We start from the raw sequence: 19,748 nt of genomic DNA, 5'->3' as shown, positions 1-19,748 counted from the left end.
CCTTTTTTCTGATTAAAATATATGTTCAAAATAAAGTAATTTTGTATCAATAAATACCAAAACAAGTTTATAGAATTTGTTTATGAAGGTTCTTACCGTCTATTTTTAATTTAAACAGTATTTATTAATGAAATTTACAGCAAATAAGAAATAAAATGTCACATGTTACTTAATTACGGGATTTAAAAACAAGTCTTAAGGAGAGTTGTCTCATTGGCAAGCATATCACATCTTCTGTTTTAATATTGAAAAACTTTTATCAATCCTTCTTCAAATTTTAGTTTACTGAGATAGCCTTAACATATCATTTCAATAATTGATGTTTTTTCGGGACTTCTACTTTCAATTCTTTCTGCCTGAGTGATATACAGGAATGTTTGGAGAAAAGGTCCTGTCCTAGATTTTTTGTGAACTTTCCAACATTTTTTTTCAGAAATTTCCCCTGCATGTTATTCACATTTGCATGTCCAACCAACCATAACGAAAGTACCCCTACACATATTGTATATAAAAAGCTATACACTTTAATTTACTCTCATATTGCATCTACCTATCTATGTTAATTTTATGATATTTTTATATGCCTTAAAATATTTTTTTGTATGCAGGGATTGAAATTCATTAAAGAAGAAAATCATAATTGTTAGGTAAGTGTATTGTTTTGATTTTAATTTAAAAAAAGGTAATGAACAATTGAATTTAAACTTTCCGCTTGCAGTATGATAATTTAAAACTCTTTTATTTGAGGTTTTTCGATTTAAGCAATATCACTTCTTTACATTTTCAAATTCTTCTTTTCAATTGAAGAAAAATAAATTTATATGCCATCGTAAGATAACAGTGAGAAAAATCCCATACCGTATAATATCAACAAAAGGATCAATAAAGTGTCTCACATTAGGGTTTACCATAAATGCAACTTTATATTAAACTTTGGAAAAGCCTAAAAATATTCCCAATACAAAAATGTCGATAAATGTTTGAATTTTACACAATGAACAAGTGTTAAATATAAAATATTTCCCATTCTATGCATACAGCTGTTACTAATGTTATACAATTTACTAAGTAAATAAGTGTTATTCAGACATCATTACTGCTATGGTGAAATTGGGACAAAACATGAAATCCTACCAAAAACTTTGTGACATTCAAAGATTGAGACAAACACATAATTGACGCCCATGTGTAACACACTGAAGTTGGAGCAGTTGAAACTGATAAACAATGTAAATATTTGCCATTATTTCCCTTTTCAGAATTATCATGATACTCTTTCAACATATGCTAGTACATGCGCCATGGCTGTTGTTTTTCACCAGTTTGGAAATACTAGCAGCATTTGTGTGTAAGTATTAACTGTCTGAAGATACAATCAGATATCTTTTCTTGAATACAAGTTGTTTAATAAATCTTGTTGTATAATAGTCTATCACCCTATAGTTCAGTTTAAAGTCATAAGAAACCTCAAGTAAAAAAAAATTAATGCATATGTTTTTTATAACTCAATGGATAGTTTTCATTATAAAACTTATGTACATATACTTTTTTCTGAAGAAAATTCTTTAATTTATTCATATTTAGAAGAAGTTTACTTTATTTGAATTGCTTCCTTCCAGCAAGCTATTCCCCCGACATTTTTCCGTATGCAAGGAGACCTCAGTGTGACCCATCTCGTAAAAATCCGGTGACCACAATACGCATGGATGTCCTTAAAATAAACTATTATCTGTATTTACAATTTAAACACGTGCTCAATTTCCATGCTTTTTTGTTTATTTTTCGTCAATTGTTGACAAACAGGTGACAATCGTTAAACTTCGGCTTCAAAACACGAACTTTAATTACCTGCCATATTTTCACAACAACACTGACCGATCGAAAAAAAAATGACGATTATACGAAATTTACACGAAAAAAATGATAAATTCGAGTACAGAAGACTAAGTTTATGATGTTTGTATGCGTTGGTTCAAGAATTGGAAGAACATTATTTTTCACCGGTCACTCGTTTCTTATGACTTTAACCATATGTATATTAATATACTATACTACGATTTACCTTTAACAGGGCTATGGTCAAATCATGAGGGTTTGTTTTTGCAGTAAATATTTAAAGCTTGGCGAGATTTCAAAACAGTGTATTATCCATCATTTACAATTTTATAAGTTTGGGTGATCTGAAAATTATGAGAGGGTATTTTTGAAAACAAATAATTTGCTTTCGACTTACTATCGTAATGGTAGTAGCAACGGTTTTCTTAAAACTTTTCTTAATTTTTGAGTTTTGTTTATGTTTGTTGAATCTTAAAAACAAAACACAATTGTATATTTGTTTATGTACAATTGCTTAACTTTTCATAAATAGATAAAAAAAAAAAAAAAAAAAAAAAAAATATTACTTTTTAAAGAAACTTTTATTGCACTTTCTAAATTTTGTGAACCACTTGATCGTTTGACATTTTTGGTATGCCTTTTTTCAGATGCTCAAGGTGAGAGTGAAATAAATTCTCCTTTCATGGCCACAAAGTCCCGTTTAAGTTTAGGATACATAGGCAGAGGATATGATATATACAAAGGAAATCCAGCAAGCGAAAATGGAGAGGTTGACCAAGGATTTCGCCTTCCTGTCATAGATTTACCTTTCTCCACGTCCCGGTTCACCACTGATGGAGAATACCGAATACCCGATAACGTTGACGTAATATCTGAAACAAGGTAGAGAACATTTTGTCGTTATTAATATTCTTAGTTCTTTCATTACCTCTCATGGCTCTTGCTTACTCTATCAGTAAAACAAAAAACAGCTCAGAAAATAGTTATCCTAAAATTACAAGATGCAAGGATTTAGGACAACAATTGTATAACTGCATTTCTCAATATTTCTCTATATTAAGCCCAAAGGAATTATGTAATGACACTGTTTCATATTTTTCACACGTAATTCGATTTTGATTCGCATTAACTAATTCTATTTGGTTTAATTCGCAGTCTAAACGGATTAAGCCCTTACGTCCACTCTAATTCAAATAACAATGCGCGTTAAATTTGCTTTACTCTCCAAACGACGCTACTTTTTTCTTCATATTAACAAAAGTGTATTTCTAATTCGAATTGGATAATTCGAATCAATTCGAATTAAAAAAGAAGAGTGTGTAAACACGATTAGCGAATTCGATTCGCATTCGATTCGAATATAACTCGTATTAAATATACGTATGAACGAGGCATCAGAATATAAGAATAAGAAGATGTGAACCAATTATCATACAGGGTTCAATTGAAATGGGTGTTAGCATTATGCCATCTATGATAACAGTGAGAAAAATCCCATACCGTATAATAGCAACAAAAGGATCGAAAATGTGTCTCAAATTAGGGTTGACCTTTAAATTAAATTTTGGAAGAGCCTAGAATTATTTCCAATACAAAAATCTCGATAAAACATTTATTTTGATGACACTCGCTTCTCATTTATCAAGATTTACCAAACCAAAAATTGCAGCACTTGTAATTATGTTATCATTCGTTATTCAATTGATTTATCAAATATTGGACAAAATGTTGTAAACCCGAGCTCATAATGCACACGGAAAGTCATGATAATGTGAATTAAAATAGATTTGAAGCCATAACTTATAGCATTTTATTTTAATAAGTACTATTTATGATATTTCTTCCATTGTTGCTGTTTTTTTCCCTTGCACACAGTGCGTCATTTGGATCGTCCTATCATCAATTGATTACGGAAACAGATTACCAGAGCATGCTACAAGTAGATGTTTCCGTAAGTAACATGCATAACCTGTGATAGGGGACGAAGTCTATATGATTTTTTTTTTTAAATTCAAACATGTTAAAAAAAAAAGAAACGGAAATACGGTCACGTTTTCGATTTTGGTTCTGATATTATGGATTTTAAATAAAGGCAACAGTAGTATACCGCTGTTTAAACTCATAAATCCATGGACAAAAAACAAAATCGGAGTAACAAACTAAAACCGAGGGAAACGCATTTAATATAAGAGGAGAACAACGCCACAACACTGAAATGTAACACACACAGAAACGGACCAAGCATCATACAAAATACCACGACAATAACAAATATAACATAAAAACCAAATACATGAATTTGGGATAGACAAGTACTGTGACACGTCTTATCGCAATGTGAATTTACACTAAAAAATAAGAGAAAATAAACGACGCAACGTTAAAATGTAACACACACAGAAACGAACAATAATATAACAATGGCCATATTCCTGACTTGGTACAGGACATTTTTAAAAGGATAAAAATGGTGGGTTGAACCTGGTTTTGTGGCTTGCCATATCGTTAATTGTGACGTTGTTTAAGTTATGACGTCATATTCAATTTAAACAAAGAAACACTGTCATCAGGTAAGTTTTTTTAAAAATTAAATTAAAAAATATGAATTGGTATTGAGTTCCTTCCTATATTTTACTAGACTGATAAATAGATATATTTTATTCAAAGTCTCATGCAAACAAGACCGGAAAAGGGAAGTTTATTTTTTTTTCATTGATTTTTCTATCGTAATTGGGGACTTCGTCCCCATATTAAATTTTATGAGAGCAACGATTTGCTATTCAAATTTCGGTTTCATACTAAAGTCTTGGGGAAATAATAAACTTATCAACTAAATGGACTTATTATCCTTTCCTTGTTTCGTTCGTTTGTACTTTTAATGAAAGTTCGATGTAATTGACTTACAATGTACTATCTTATTAGTATTAATTATTTTGACTCATGAATAAGAAAATACTTCTTTCGATTTCCACTTTTCATTCCTTATACATTGTTTAAAACCGTTGGCACAAATATTGATCTGTTTTCACTTCCATACTGCTTTTGTTTATGTCGTGATGTTTATAAATTGAGACAGTGACAAAACCATAGAAATAACCAATTCAGCAATATGGGGGTTTATCTACTTTTAAATTTGTTTTATCAGCGGAAACTAAATCAATTTTTTTCTTCGGATTTTGAGCAGAATCACAATGATATCAAATTCAAATTTGGTAATCTCACAATATAATATCAGAAAATTGAAATCAGTTTAAAAAATAATAAAATGTCTGAAATGAATACCTAGAAAAAGTTTAAAAAATAAATTAATTAACTTTTGCAATTAATTTTTTCAGCTGTTATTTAGCGTTGGCAATCGATAACATGAATTTTGTCTGAAAAAAAGTATTTTCATCAATTTCTTTAGGTCCACGCAGAAGGTAGCGGTTATGGTTACACTGGAAGTTTCAGTGCCAGCGCTTCCTACCAGAAAACAGTAAAGGAGATGTCTAAAGGAGAAGCAACTACTTTGGATATAATTGGAAGAGCCAATGTTTACAAAGCTAGATTAGCGTCAACTGGAACAATGTCAAAGGTGAATTTTAATATGTAAACGCATGCCACAAGCATAATCATTTTTAAAGCTATACAAATATGTTATACATTAAAATAAGATACGGTGGAATTAACAAAAATAGATCTATCTTCAACGTTTGTTATCTCACATTAAAAATAACAATTATCATTGTATCATTCATTTCTATTAGTCGCATTGTCGTAACTTTCTTCAATTCTAATTTGATTATATATTGACTCTATGATCAAGCTGAGTGTCTTTTTGGATAACAGTCTCAGAGCCTTGCCGAGTGAGAATTGTGAAGAGAATGCGATACAACAGATGTATATTAATCTGGTCGAAGAGTTTGGAACACATTATACAACTGAAGTAGTCATGGGAGCAAAGGCAACACAGGAACTTAGATTTAAGAATTCCGATGTCGATAGATTCCAGTCTGTTGGTATCTCGGCTATGGAAAGCAAAAACATTGAAATGAAAGAAGGAAAAGAAAAAATAAATTATCAGAAACAGCATCGAAAAAAATAAAAAATTCAAATACTAGCACTAAAATAACTCATACAACTTGAATAAATTCGGCACAGGAGTTTGTACTTTTTTATAGAACATTTGGTATTATAATTGACATTTGAACTTTAAATTTTATAATACTAATATTTGCTCTTCCCAATTTAATATTTTAAAACATTTGCGATTTAATTTTTAAAACACTTGCACTTTAATTTATAGTAAATGTGCGCTCCATTTTTTAAATTTTTTTATATTTGCACTTTTTTTAAAGAGTATCTTTCTGGCGCTGTTGTTGTTACATTCTTAAAAGCGTAAATGTCAATAAATATCAAAGCCACAGCTCATTCCTGTATTTATATAAAACTAAAAATGCACAGCATATACCTCAGTATTGCATTTATGAGTGAAAAATTATGTCTTAGATATGGTCCTCACTTTTACTCTCAGTATAGCCGACTCGTACTTTGACCAAACATTTTTAACGTTTAATACACTGCGACTTGAATGGAGAGTTGTTGCATTGACAATCACAACACGTCTTCTTTATATTGCCATGATATTGTAAAATAGGAAGAATATATTAAAAAAATATGAACATTCATTTGTTTTACCTTAGAGTCTTATGCAGACGAAACGAGTGTCTGGCATACACATTTATAAGCCTAGTAGGTTTGACTATTCATTTGTTTGTTTTAACTAAGGTTGCAGCCGAACTATCTACTCCTTATGGTGTAAGTGGGGGATTTAGTGTAGGAGTAGCAAGCAATAAAGAATTGAGAGAAATGGTTCGAAATACTGAAAAGGAGCAAAGAGAATACTATACCGGTGGACGTCCTCCTTCCGGTTTCGGTGATGATAGCACTGGATCTACAGACAGTTTACGTGAATGGGCGAAATCTGCGGCGGACAATCCAGCGCCTATCAAATATAAATTGTCTTCAATCGACACGCTAATTAAACCAGAATACTTTAAAAAGACTATACCTGGTAAAATACAAAAATTTCTATCTTAATAATGTGAAACAATACTTAATTTTACTTAACTGAAGCCATTAAGAGTTGGTTGACCGTTATGTAATATCTGTTTTATAGATGACGATGGATTTGTTCCATTCGTCGTACCTACAATCCCTTCCACTTTCCCACAAATGTGACAAATTGAATAAGGCTTATCAATGGATATGTACTTAAATGAGCAACACAATGGGTTCCGCAAGAGGAGCATGATTTGTTTTCCCTACTGTAACACATGAAATCACCCCCAGGTTTGGTGGGTTCGTGTTGCACAGTTTTAAGTTTCATATGTTTTATTTCGTATATTGTTGTGTTTTTCTGTCTTTTTTCTGTTTTGTGTTGTGTAGGTTTATTTTCGACTTATGATATGTTTTTTGATATCGTTCGCCCCTGTTTTATAATTGGCAGTGGCTATTTGTCCGGCTAGCCGGACAAATAGTCAAAAATGTCTATTCATCCGGCAAGCCGGCCAAATAGCATTTTTACGGTTTTTCGCTATTTGTCCGGCCAAAAACATAATAATCAAGATATAGCTTTGTGTTTTGAAGGTTTTAAATAAAGCACGAGTTGTTTGAAAAAATGTTGTCTAACATCGTTTTATGAAAAAGAACTCATTCTAATAAAGAAAAAAAAAAACTATACATTTGATTCAGATTTTTTTATTTTTAATATTCTTAAGGAATTTGGGTAGGAGGGGGGATGTTTCTCTCTTTTGTAGTTCTGCCTAAGAATTTCATTAAAGGTAAATAGTCTGGCCAATCATTATTGGCTTTATCTATGATTCCAAAAGATCCTTAATTTATTGTTTCTGTGAAGTTTGGTTAAAGGAAGGTCTCCATATGATTATGCACGATTCTTCATTTAAATTGTTCGGAGATTTTTAATTCATAGAAAATTAGAGACAAGGGCAGGCACGTGTAACCTGTCCCCAAAAGTAGGATTTTGTTTTCGATAATATTGTTTTGGGAATTGTGTATAGATATAACAGAAAAAAGGGAGTGGGTACTCCAACCCTTGTGTCTTATTCACTGTCAAGGCACATCAGTATGTTCATATATCTCCGTTGTAGTAGAACTTGAAAATAATGCATCCAAGCAAGTTTGATATAGTAATTTTCATTCAAGCAAGTTTGATATAGTAATTTTCATTCAAGCAAGTTTGATATAGTATTTTTTCCGAATGCGTTTTGCCTCCATAAGGTAAATGGGGGTAAATCATCAATTTCACTTCGATTTCAAGCTTATTCCTCACTCAGATTCCTCACAATTAACATGTACACGCTATTTTTCTAGAATCACTCCTGTTTACATTTGTTTAAAGCAATCACATTCTCTCAGGTTTTCTCTATGACATCTTTAAATATAAGTAACTATCTCCAATCTCAAAACGTCCATTGCATACGCGCGTGTGTTATCCGACACCGCGTGTGTTATCCGACACCATCCGGGACACTTTCCGCATCACATGACACTTTTGTTGATATTGAAGATTTGCGCATCCGCAGACGGATGGCCGGACGAATAGAGATTTTTAACTATTCGTCCGGCTAGCCGGACGAATAGCCACTCCGTTTATAATTAATGTGTTTCTGAAGCCATTTGTCAGGAATGTCTGAACCCCAAAAATTTAAAAGCTAGGATCATGAATTAATGTATTAGAATAAATTCATTGGATGACTTTTTATGTTCATTTTCTTATAATTTAATTTTGGATGTAACGCGTCTTTTGATTGGCTGACGTATTTTTGTTATGAGCCCATAGACATAATTTAGTCATGTGACAGTGACGTCATCAACGTTTTTAATGGTTTTCTACTGTTTAAAATGGAGTTTAGAATTAAATTATAAGAAATGACTGTAATTTTTTATTCTGTCTATTCCAAATAACATAAAAAATGTAGTGCACACTGTTAAATAACCCGCTACGCGCGTTATTCAGTGTGCACCACATTTTTAATGTTATTTCTTCATAGACAGAAAAGTTATTACAGTCATTCCTTAAGTAAATTATAGTTCTAGTAGTGTAGCTAGAAACTGTAAACAGAAAAAAATATCAACCATGCAAGATGTACACAAAGGCCAATGTGACTATTAAACAAGTCTTTTGCAAGAGAGTTATTGTCCTAAATGATAATGTTTATCCATTTGTTTTGGCATTTTGTATACCATCAATGTTCTTCCTATAACGATTTTGACAGTGGCCATATTTGAAAATGCACATAGCGCCTCTAGTAACCTTTTTGCAATTTAATGGGTTAGCAATTCTCAATCTTCTGTTTTGAAAATGTGGACTTATGATTGTCTTTTGTCTCTTTTCTTTTGCAAAAGCGATGGCAGTATTCCTCCTACGTCCCCATATGTCATTTATTTTTTGTTTTATACTCTTTCAGTTTTTGTATATTGATATTAAATTTGGTTCCCAATATCAAAAAACAATATGCAACTTGTGACCGAATGACGCTGATAATTTACTCATATTCATTAATCTAATTCGTGAATGTATGCATTATTCGGTAACTCATTGATACTGAATTCTTGGAGTAGTTAATCTATAAATATCAGAAAGCAGGTCATCACTGAAATTATATTTAATTGTTTATATAAAACTGATCATAAATGATATATGCACCATCGTCTTTCTTTTTTTAGGATTGTACGAGAGACGGAAATGTTTGCGCAAGGCTCTGTTTACTTACTGTACTAAAACAATATCAGCAAATCATTGTAGTCTTTTATCAGAATCAAGTTCGGACGGAAACGCAACTACTTTCAAGTAAGCACGAACAAATACATAGAAAGAATTTAAGTACAAAAGAAGTGAAGGAATAAAGAAATGAACGGAAAAGTTAACTGACTTCCAATAGATAGCAGAATGTACAAGCTTCAATCCTTGTTTGGAAAGTGATCGCTATACAAAAAACAACTGTGACAAAATACAAATATTTTTTTTAACTGTTTTTGCCGAAAATGCGGGACTAAATCGTTGCTTGAAATTTGGGGAAATACAGGCAATGACTTTTACTCAAAACCAATATAATATATGTTTTGTGAACCCAATAGTAAAATGTTTGCTACTTATTCGATAACTCCTTTTGCATAAGTTGTTATTTTTCAAATTTTTATCTAAAAATTGTACATGACTTCTTCATCACAAGCAAAACTAGAAACAACGGATCATTGAACTTAAAACATATTTCTCGTTAAAAGTTATTTGCCATCTAACTGTGTCGACTTCCATTCAGTCATATATGATAACATATGTGACTTCGCATCATTCTTATTCCATTTTAAACAGTATTATGCTGATTTATTTTCAATTTTGATTTCCATTTTTTTTTTAATCTTTAACCCTGATTGGGTACAATTTTTTTTTTTTTAAGGTTTATATATTTTATTGAAATCTTTACATTTGTTAGTTTAAAACATCGATTACCGGTACCTTATCCCGGCCTCGTTAACATTAGTAATGATATTTATATATACAGGAGTTAGTGGTTGTTAGTAATATTCACCAAATATATATATATATAATATGCCGGTATAAATACATGTAAGTTAAATGCTAACAAATATAAAGATGGTTCGACATAAATGTCTAATATTACAAACAAAAAATAAACACTTCTTCATGAATGACATATTATGTAGTTTTTGATTTTAAGGAATCAAACAACAAAGATTATAAATCAAGAGTAGTTTCATTTTTTTTTTCTCTTTCTTCTCTCTTCCCTCCCTTTTTGAAAGCAATAAATGTTTAAATGATTTTACTAAATTTTAACTCCTCCCTCACAAGAAAAAAAATATAAATAAATAAAATGAAAATAAATAACTAAGATAAGCTTTAAAACACGCTTAAAGTAATTAAGAAATAAGAAAGCAAAAAAAAACAAAAAACAAAAAGGAAAGGGTAAAAATTTATGAATATATTAATAAATATCAGGAAATATCAATGTAAAGAGGTAAATAGAAAAAAGAAATGAGAACCATTTGCATTCACTTTCACTTTCTCTCAGTCTCTCATAAACACTCCAATTCTTACTTGTATAGACACATACATTACTTAATAATAAATAATTATTGTTTACAATTATATTCATCCAAGAATAAACAAAATCTAATCAAATAATTTGCTCACAGATTAATATCATTCTCTATGGTGGAAATATATATTGTAATGGGGTCCAAATTTTTTCATATACATCAACATTATTATTTTCCTTTGCAATATAATATTCATATGACTGATATTGTTTTATTCTATTTTTAAAACCAAAAATATTAGGAGTGAGGATTGCGTACAATTTATGTGTAAATACAATCCGTCCTTTTTTTTTTTTATTTCTACAGGTTTGGTGATTTTATCAAAGTGACAAATGGAAATAGTTTTTTGGCTTTGTCCCAACATTACGGAATATCACCAGGAATGACAGTCAAACCTTTAACTACAGGTGATTTAACTTATTAGGGCAGAATTTCATTGAACACCAGAAACCATATAGATGTATATAAATGAATTATAAGTACAAATTTAACTTTTTTGTAATGTCGCGTAAATAGAGAACTACTATGAAAGCAAACCTATTCAGTGCAACTCATGCAGACAAAGCAGTCATTAGCTGATAATATAGTTTTAGCACTCTTTTGTTTTGATGCTATCTCACTTTACATCTCTAGCGTATCATAGGGAGGATGTATAAGAAAACATTCGATGAATGTACTTCAATCGCCCTATCCAAGCTCACCTTGGTTTGTGGTAATTATGGAGGTACCTACAGGTTTTTTTGTTTACAAAATGTCATATTTTAATTGTTGAATATTTCTTTTTAGTGCCCGAAGTAACGAACTACGACGGATTATTCCAAATTGTTCCACCAGAGGGTTTCAATGCATTTGGAAATAACTTACATTATGGAGAACCTTACCTTCTGAAAACGTTAGAGGTAAATACAGTAAAAGTTCATACAACGTTCAGAAACAGGTAACATCGTTTGTCAGATTCACGCGCATAATCAGGCGCTTCAATTTCCATTCTCTAGTTGTCTATAGTTGTTAATGTTTGTGTCATTTTGGTCTTTTGCGGATAGTTGTCTCATTGGCAATAATACCATATCTTCTTTTTTTATATTTGTATAGATAAGATAGTATAAGATAAATTAGAAGCCAAAATCTAATATCTATTTCAAGTTTCTAAGATTTTGTATGCCCATGATTAAGTTATGATATTTGAATTGAAAACTAAAAAAACCTCTTCCATTCGAAAAACAAGTGGTCGTTCACATTCATGTTTAGACACTATTTGTTATAAACAATAAATAGTGAATTATAGTCATAAATTTATAATACAAAGACGGCATATAAAGAAATGTGATTAATAACTATTCAAAGGAAGAGATTGTCTGACATTACAAATATATTTTGTGTACATTTTCTTTATTTTCTCTTTATTTACAGGGCGATATGTTGTATATGGGTAAAGTGATGATTTTAAATACAGATATGCCATCTGACGCAAGACTACAGGATGTGTTTACAGATAAAGACGAACGAAGGTAGAATCATACACCTCTATGTATATATTATATACAATACGACATGGAATCATACATCTCTATGTATATATTATATACAATACGACATGGAATCATACATCTCTATGTATATATTATATACAATACGACATGGAATCATACATCTCAATGTATATATTATATACAGTACGACATGGAATTATACACCTCTATGTATATATTATATACAGTACGACATGGAATTATACACCTCTATGTATATATTATATACAATACGACATGGAATCATACATCTATATGTATATATTATATACAATACGACATGGAATTCAGTAGGATACACAATCCTTCCAGTTTGCATTTATTTTCTGTGATATGACAGTTGTTGTGCACTTGTTTGATGCGCTTGAGCTTTTGCCATTTGATTAGGGACTTTCGGTTTTTAATCTTCCTCACAGTTCAGTATTTTTGTGATTTTACTTGTCTTCTCATCAATCAAGTTTTGAATATACAAATCCCGTGTAAATATCTAAAGGAATCGAATAAACTCATGAGGGAGAAAGCCTGAATGCGTCAATCGAATATAAAAACCATTTTTAATGAGATATTGGTTCAAACATAAACTACTTATTCCACCTTATCATTCATAACTACCTAATCAATGTTGTCTGAAGCGCGTTTTATTTGATACTAGTATTTCGAATACTTGTTATGAGTATATGAATGTTTATGAGAGCAGGGCAATAAAATTTGTCTATAAATATCGACTTTATTTTTATCAGAAATGTCAACATCAGTCACAGTCAGATCACTGACTTCTCAATTTTTCTGAAGAAGGAGAAAGGTAAGTTAATTACTATTCATGACATCTAAAGTATTTTAGTACTTCTAGGTTTATTTTTTGTTATCATTAAATAAACCGCCTATAAGGTCATATAGTTAAAGTCTGATTGTCTCAATTTGTCGCATCATGCAATTGATTTTAAAACGGATGAACTTATTATTTTGATATTTGATGATTTACAATACTCATTTACTGGACCCTATATACTATGTCGCTTCACCAGTAACTCAATTTTTAACAGTTGGGTTGCCAATGAATGCCCCAAATTTTCAAATACAAAACCAATGTCCCCTATATAACAATTAAGACAATTATGATGAAGAAAATCAACAGTATTATACTGCTGTTCAACAGTCGTAAATCGATTGAGATAAAAAATCCGAGTTACAAATTACAACCGACTATAAGAGGAAAATAACCAAAGAACAACATACCTATAAACGAAATATTTGATAACAACTGCCGTATTTCTTAAGTGTTACTTAACATTTTAAAATGGTGGGTTGAACCAAATTGTATGGCTAGACAAACCTCCCGCTTATTTACAATGTAAAAATATCACTATAATAAATACTGTTGCTACAAACCTGTCATGCTTCATAATACAAAAACTTAAAGTGCTGCAATTTATAAACACATTGTAAACAACAAAACAGTTTTATGGTACACTTCTCTAGATAAAGCCAATACAAAATGTACACCTTTATCAGTTGCGCACTAAAAGCTTTTATGCAATGTAATATAATTGATCTTATAAATGTGTGGTACATGTAAAGAATTGCTTGTGTAATGCCATAAATTTTACTCTGTAAATAATAATGTAATTTACCAATATTTTAGATTGTTCGTATTTAGTATCTCTGAAATACGCATGTCATATTGAGGAAAACTATTTTTTCCAAGTACAAATAATCGGATCAGAAGGCACGATAAGAAGTAACGTGAATGTTCGCTGTAGTTGTAAGAGAGGTATATGTGGGTTCATTTGGTTTCACGACATTATCATTGAGCACGATATTGGACAAGTTGGCAAATTACGAATTATGGTATGGTTAATTTTGATATAAGTTTGCAAGGCATTAGTATATAAATATTTTGAAATGATTGACGATACATAGAAGAACTTAATAATGCAAAATCTGCACAGCTGTCATGAGCTTAAAGTATACTTACGGACTTCATAAGGTCAATTATATATCACTTGACAACTTAGTATCCTAACCCGGTTTTTGGTGGGTTTTGTGTTCCTCAGTCTTACAAAAAAAAATGTGTGTATTGTGCTTTGTCTGTTAACCGTTCTTATACGCCCGTCTAAGACGGGACGTATTATGGTATACCGTTGTCCGTCCATCCGTTCGTCCGTCGTCCACACTTCGCACAGTTACTAAACAACGCTTCCGCCAACTTTTATGAAACTTTGTTGAATTGTTTATATCTATTTTGACGTGAGCTCCCTTAGATTTTTAGAAATTTCAAATTTTCCGTTTCCATATTAGAAAAAAAGGGATTTTTTTTCAAGTTTTCGGACAATAACTCAAAAATACTTCCATCAACTAATGAAACTTTGGTGAATTGTATATATCTATTGACGTAAACTTCCTTTTGATTTTTATAAATTTCAGATTTTACGTTTCCATGTTATTGAAAAATCTGGAAAATCTCCCCTTTTTTAAACATAAAAAATCGGAGATTTTCCAGTTTTTGGACAATAACTCAATAACTCAAAAACACTTTCACCAACTTTTATGAAACTTTGGTGAATTGTTCATATCAATTCATGTAAGATCCCTTTTGATTTTTATAAATTTCAGATTTTACATTTTTGGCTTTTTTCCAGTTTTTCGAATAATGAATCGAAAATGCTTTCAGCAGTTTATGATGAAACCATGCTGACTTTTTAATATCTATTGAACTTAGTACCTTTTTTTTTTTATATAATATCTGATTTGATGTTGTACAGTTATGGAATTTTTCTTCTTGAAAAATATTTCGGAAAAGGCCAAGGAAATTTATTCGTTGAAAAAAATCATTTAAAGCATAAAGACAAGATTAAAGGGCAACGGGCGTATCATGCGCTTACAGCGCAGCTCTTTATTTGTCTTTGCCATGGCATTGTATTTGTCGTTGACTTATGAGTTATCCCTTTAGTATCTTTTTTTTTTATTTTATCATTTTTGAGATTGTATTTCATTATACCAACGTTTCTTTCATGCATTATGGTTCAAAACTCAAAATTGTAAAAACTTATATATTCTCCCTTCTACAACCAGTGATGAAAAAGCAAAAGTAGTCAGAATGTACTCATTGAGCGAAGACAATGAAAGACACAAATAAATAAAAATAAACATCTAAAGGGTAGCGTGCCGTTTACTACAAAATGTCTTTACAGAATGTTAATCACAACTTTGAAAAAAGGTAAACTATCTAAACTGGGATTATAGAAAATGATGGGCAAAATCTCAAATTCGCCAATACATTAATCATTCAGATGTACAGTAAAGATTGTTTTACTTTCGATTTCAAGTAAGCTATTGATGTCCTTTTTAATTAACGCATATATTATGATTTATTTTTATCTGAAGGGTCTCCATGGAATAACAACAAACCGTATATATGGAGTATACATTAAAGTTTTGATAAATGGTGAAAAAAGACAAGTATTTTGGAATAAAGGCCATTGTATTGGTCGTATATACGAGATCAGAAGTGGTCTTCAATTTAAACAAAGAGCAATTGGTAAATATTTATTATTATTACACACATCAACAGTTAGTTTTCTCCTCTAGTTTTGATAATTTGAATGAGAGGCAAACTAATTTCTCTACCCTCTTAGATTAGGAAAGAAGAAAATACCCTCTCAAAGCTTTAACTGGTACCATATATTTACTCTTTTCAACGAGAAGTAGAAAAGCATCCCTGTATATTTCTGTTATTTAAATCAAGATTTTCTGATATTTGTTTAGTTTTGTTATCGCCATTTCGAACCATAGTATCAAACTTTTTTTTTTTTTTTTTTTTTTTTTTATCTCATACCTTAAACGATAAATAAATTCCAGGATGCCTCATTAGTTTCTTTTATAACTGCACAACAATACTTTGTCAGGTTTAGGTTTACCAAGATAAACAAGAACCGTTTCTTATCCCTTCTTCACATGTATCAGTATTTTCTACCTCAACTTGGATGTGATATCATTATAAGAGTTTTGTTCGATAGGAAGTTTCTTATCGTCTGTCTCTTGCATTTTTTGTAACCATTATGGTAATTAATGTTTACTCACATGTGTAGCAGGAAATAAAAAAATATGTAGTTAATCTAAAAAGGAAAATCAACGTTACTATTGAGACCGTTAAACTGGAAAGGTTTGATTGTATCTGTGTAAAATGAAACTGCAAATTCATAAAAATTCCAATTTCGTAGAAAAAAGTACGAATTATTGTTATATATCAAATTTCGTTGATTGAATCGGATTCCAAAATGACGAACTATTTAAAAAAGAATTGCGTGCTTCTTTTCCAATTTGACAATATTGTGTATTTACTAGATATAAACTTCTGTTTAATAATGAAAATATGTCAATAGTACCAAATGCAAACAGCAAATTTTTTTTTAACATAATAAATGAATAAACATCACCTTACAGATCAAAACCTTACATTAGAATCGTAGTTCTTTTATTTATCAAATATGACAATAGATCTTGTTGAACATATTTGACTTTGACCTCACCGATGTTATTTGTGATCGTAGATCTAGATCTGTATCCAGTGAAGTTTACATTCCATAGTACAGATAAAACTAACCTACAAGGACAGCCTGTCAAGGTCAGCGACACGGGTTTTATTCATGTTTTATCATCAATGCCAAGAAAATCTTTCTGGGACCATGGAATTACACAGTTAATGAGTGTAGAAAGCATGGGTAAATTAGGAGTCAAAGAAATAGGACCAGGAGCACATCAACCGATTTCAACAGGTATATGTATTAATATTGCATTCCTCATTTAAAGAACTTCTTGCAAATATTTGATTAAATAAAGATAGTTTGTTGTTTAAATTTTTAATATTCTAAATATATGTACTAACTATTTCACTAATTAACACAAAAGATATTCTAAGTTAAAAACTAACTCATCAAGGTTACAAAGCGTGTAATATTTACACCAAAGGGCGTTCTGTAAAAAAAAGATCATTATGCCGTTCGCTCGAATGTAAAATATTTAAAATCTAAAGCAAGAACGAATTTAAAGATCGTTGTTGGTCGTTTTATAAATTACTACAGCACAACATACAAGGAAGACATGTGCATATGGAAGTGTGTTTTCAACACTATATTAGTATACATGGTATAGTTCGTCAACCCTGCGTGACATTAATCACTCATGTAAGTGTCTACAGAAGTAGAGGAAAAAGTATATTTCTTTATTCAATAATAAATTTTATTCTATTTCAGTTTGCAACGCATTGATATATCCAAGCTCATCTGATTTCACTGATCGATACGATTTTTCTGATTATATCGTTATTTCTTTTGATGTCAACGTCATGGTCAATTATGTAGAGCTAGAGATAGAACATGCCTATGACTTTGACAAATATAACTTTACTTTAGCCTATGTAAACGAAGAAAATGAGGCATTCACAGATATCTAATCTTAAAAGAACCGTAATGGACAATACACTTAATCTTACTTTGCCATCTGCGATGTACACTACGGCTATCAAAATATCTTCAATTCATATTGATACCAACACAAATATAACTCAAATTATAAAAATGGTAGCAGTAGTTGGTTGTACCCGCGCAGTTGTAGACACAAACACTGGTATAATTAAAACCATCAACCAAGAATGGAAGCTTAAACTGAGCGAGAATCAAATACAGACATCTCCATATCTCAAGGTCATTCCAAAGTCGAAAAACACAAATATAAATCGTGAAGAATTATTTAACCTCTTAGAAAAACCCGTGTCCGGTTCATTTTCCTTAACGACTCCTTTAGCAAAAAGTCAAACCGACTGTAATTTTACTGCTGAAGCTTTACATAATACTCAAGAACAAACCAGCTTGGTAGCAGAACTTAAATTTGAAAATGTAAAACTTACCAGAAAATCTGACAATAGTGGAGAAGCTGTCGTTATTTCGATGGACTTGACAGGCCTCAACCGAATTGAATATAACCGAGGGTACATGTCGTTAAACGACGCAGTTAAGGAAGCAATCAAAAGCATGACTTGTACAACTAATAATGATCCAAAGGAATCATCACAAAGCCAACTATCCCAAGGAACCAGTTCCACATCTGCATCTTCCACTGGCATCATTGCTGGTTTTTCTATTGTCGGTTTATTACTTATTGCTGTCTTGTTGTTTTTAATTTGCAAGACATACAAAGAATCAAGCAGCAAGAAAGGTAAAAGTTTTCATTTTTCAATAGTATCTACATGCATATCTTAATACTTTGCATTTGTAACACTTTTGTTATATATATCAGTTTCATCAAAAGTACCTACTTGAATATTTTCATATATTATATCTTTTATTATAATTAGTCTTATTTGATGTTTTTTAATCATCTGCTTACTATTTTCTAATATTACTTAGTCGAGTTAAGAGCAAAGCTAAGGTATAAAAGGAACAAATTTTAGTTAACGTAATACTTAAGATCATACACAAAGAGCTTCGTTATCCAGATTTGTTAACATTCATAACTATGTATTTATTCTACACAAGACTCACCTTGAAAATATTACCCTTTTTTCGTTTAAAATTAAAAGAACATATTTTACAAATATTCAAATCTAATTATTGGATTGTTTGAACTTTCAGAAATCAAAGGACAATTCAGAGCACCGACAAATGTCAACAAAGGCTACAACGAGTATACCGTGGAAGATACTGGGAATTAGCTCTTGATTAGAATGAAAATATATTGACAGGCGAAAAACATTTTAATATATTACTTTTTAGATCACCTGGCCCAAAGGGCCAAGTGAGTTTTTTTCATCATTTGGCGTCCGTCGTCCGTCGTTTTCGTCGTCCTTCGTCGTTAACTGTTACAAAAATATGCTCCTCTGAAACAACTGGCCCAAATTTAACTAAACTTGGCCACAATCATCATTGGGGTATTTAGTTTGAAAAATGTGTTCGATGACCCGGCCACCCAACCAAGATGGTCGCCATGGCTAAAAATAGAACAGAGTGATAAAATGTAGATTTTTGCTTATACCTCTGAAACCAAAGCATTTACAGCAAATCTGACGTTAGGTAAAATGTTTATCAGACAAATCGGACAACCCGTTGTTTGGTTGTTGCCCCCAAATTAGTAGTTTTAAGGAAATTTTGCAGATTTTGGTTATCTTGAATATTATTATCGATAGAGATAAACTGTAAACAGCAATAATATTCAGTAAAGCAAGATCTACAAATAAGTCAACATGATCAAATTTGTCAATTGACCCTT

The 19,748-nt window shown here is 31.0% G+C and overlaps 1 protein-coding gene across 1 annotated transcript; it reads left to right on the top strand.

The window, feature by feature from the left end:
• The first annotated feature begins 1,258 nt into the window (after nt 1-1,258).
• LOC134684306 (uncharacterized) lies at nt 1,259-19,562 on the top strand. Its single transcript, XM_063543592.1, has 15 exons — nt 1,259-1,348; nt 2,484-2,718; nt 3,712-3,787; nt 5,243-5,410; nt 5,642-5,843; nt 6,599-6,889; nt 9,565-9,688; nt 11,263-11,363; nt 11,743-11,855; nt 12,367-12,464; nt 13,226-13,287; nt 17,036-17,260; nt 17,738-17,841; nt 17,912-18,698; nt 19,115-19,562. Exons 1-15 carry the CDS (start codon nt 1,267-1,269, stop codon nt 19,192-19,194), a joined length of 2,748 nt encoding a protein of 915 aa, XP_063399662.1. The 5' UTR covers nt 1,259-1,266; the 3' UTR covers nt 19,195-19,562.
• The last annotated feature ends 186 nt before the right edge of the window (nt 19,563-19,748 follow it).

This window comes from Mytilus trossulus, chromosome 9 (assembly GCF_036588685.1).
Source record: "Mytilus trossulus isolate FHL-02 chromosome 9, PNRI_Mtr1.1.1.hap1, whole genome shotgun sequence".
NCBI lineage: Eukaryota > Metazoa > Mollusca > Bivalvia > Mytilida > Mytilidae > Mytilus > Mytilus trossulus.
This window is presented reverse-complemented; position numbering and strand designations above follow the sequence as displayed.

Excerpts from the sequence above, each read along its gene's own strand:
- LOC134684306 (XM_063543592.1), top strand. The coding sequence starts at position 1,267 with ATGATACTCTTTCAACATATGCTAGTACATGCGCCATGGCTGTTGTTT. Across the intron at positions 3,788-5,242 it reads TGCTACAAGTAGATGTTTCC|GTCCACGCAGAAGGTAGCGG; the intron begins GTAAGTAACATG and ends CAATTTCTTTAG. Across the intron at positions 17,261-17,737 it reads ACATCAACCGATTTCAACAG|TTTGCAACGCATTGATATAT; the intron begins GTATATGTATTA and ends ATTCTATTTCAG.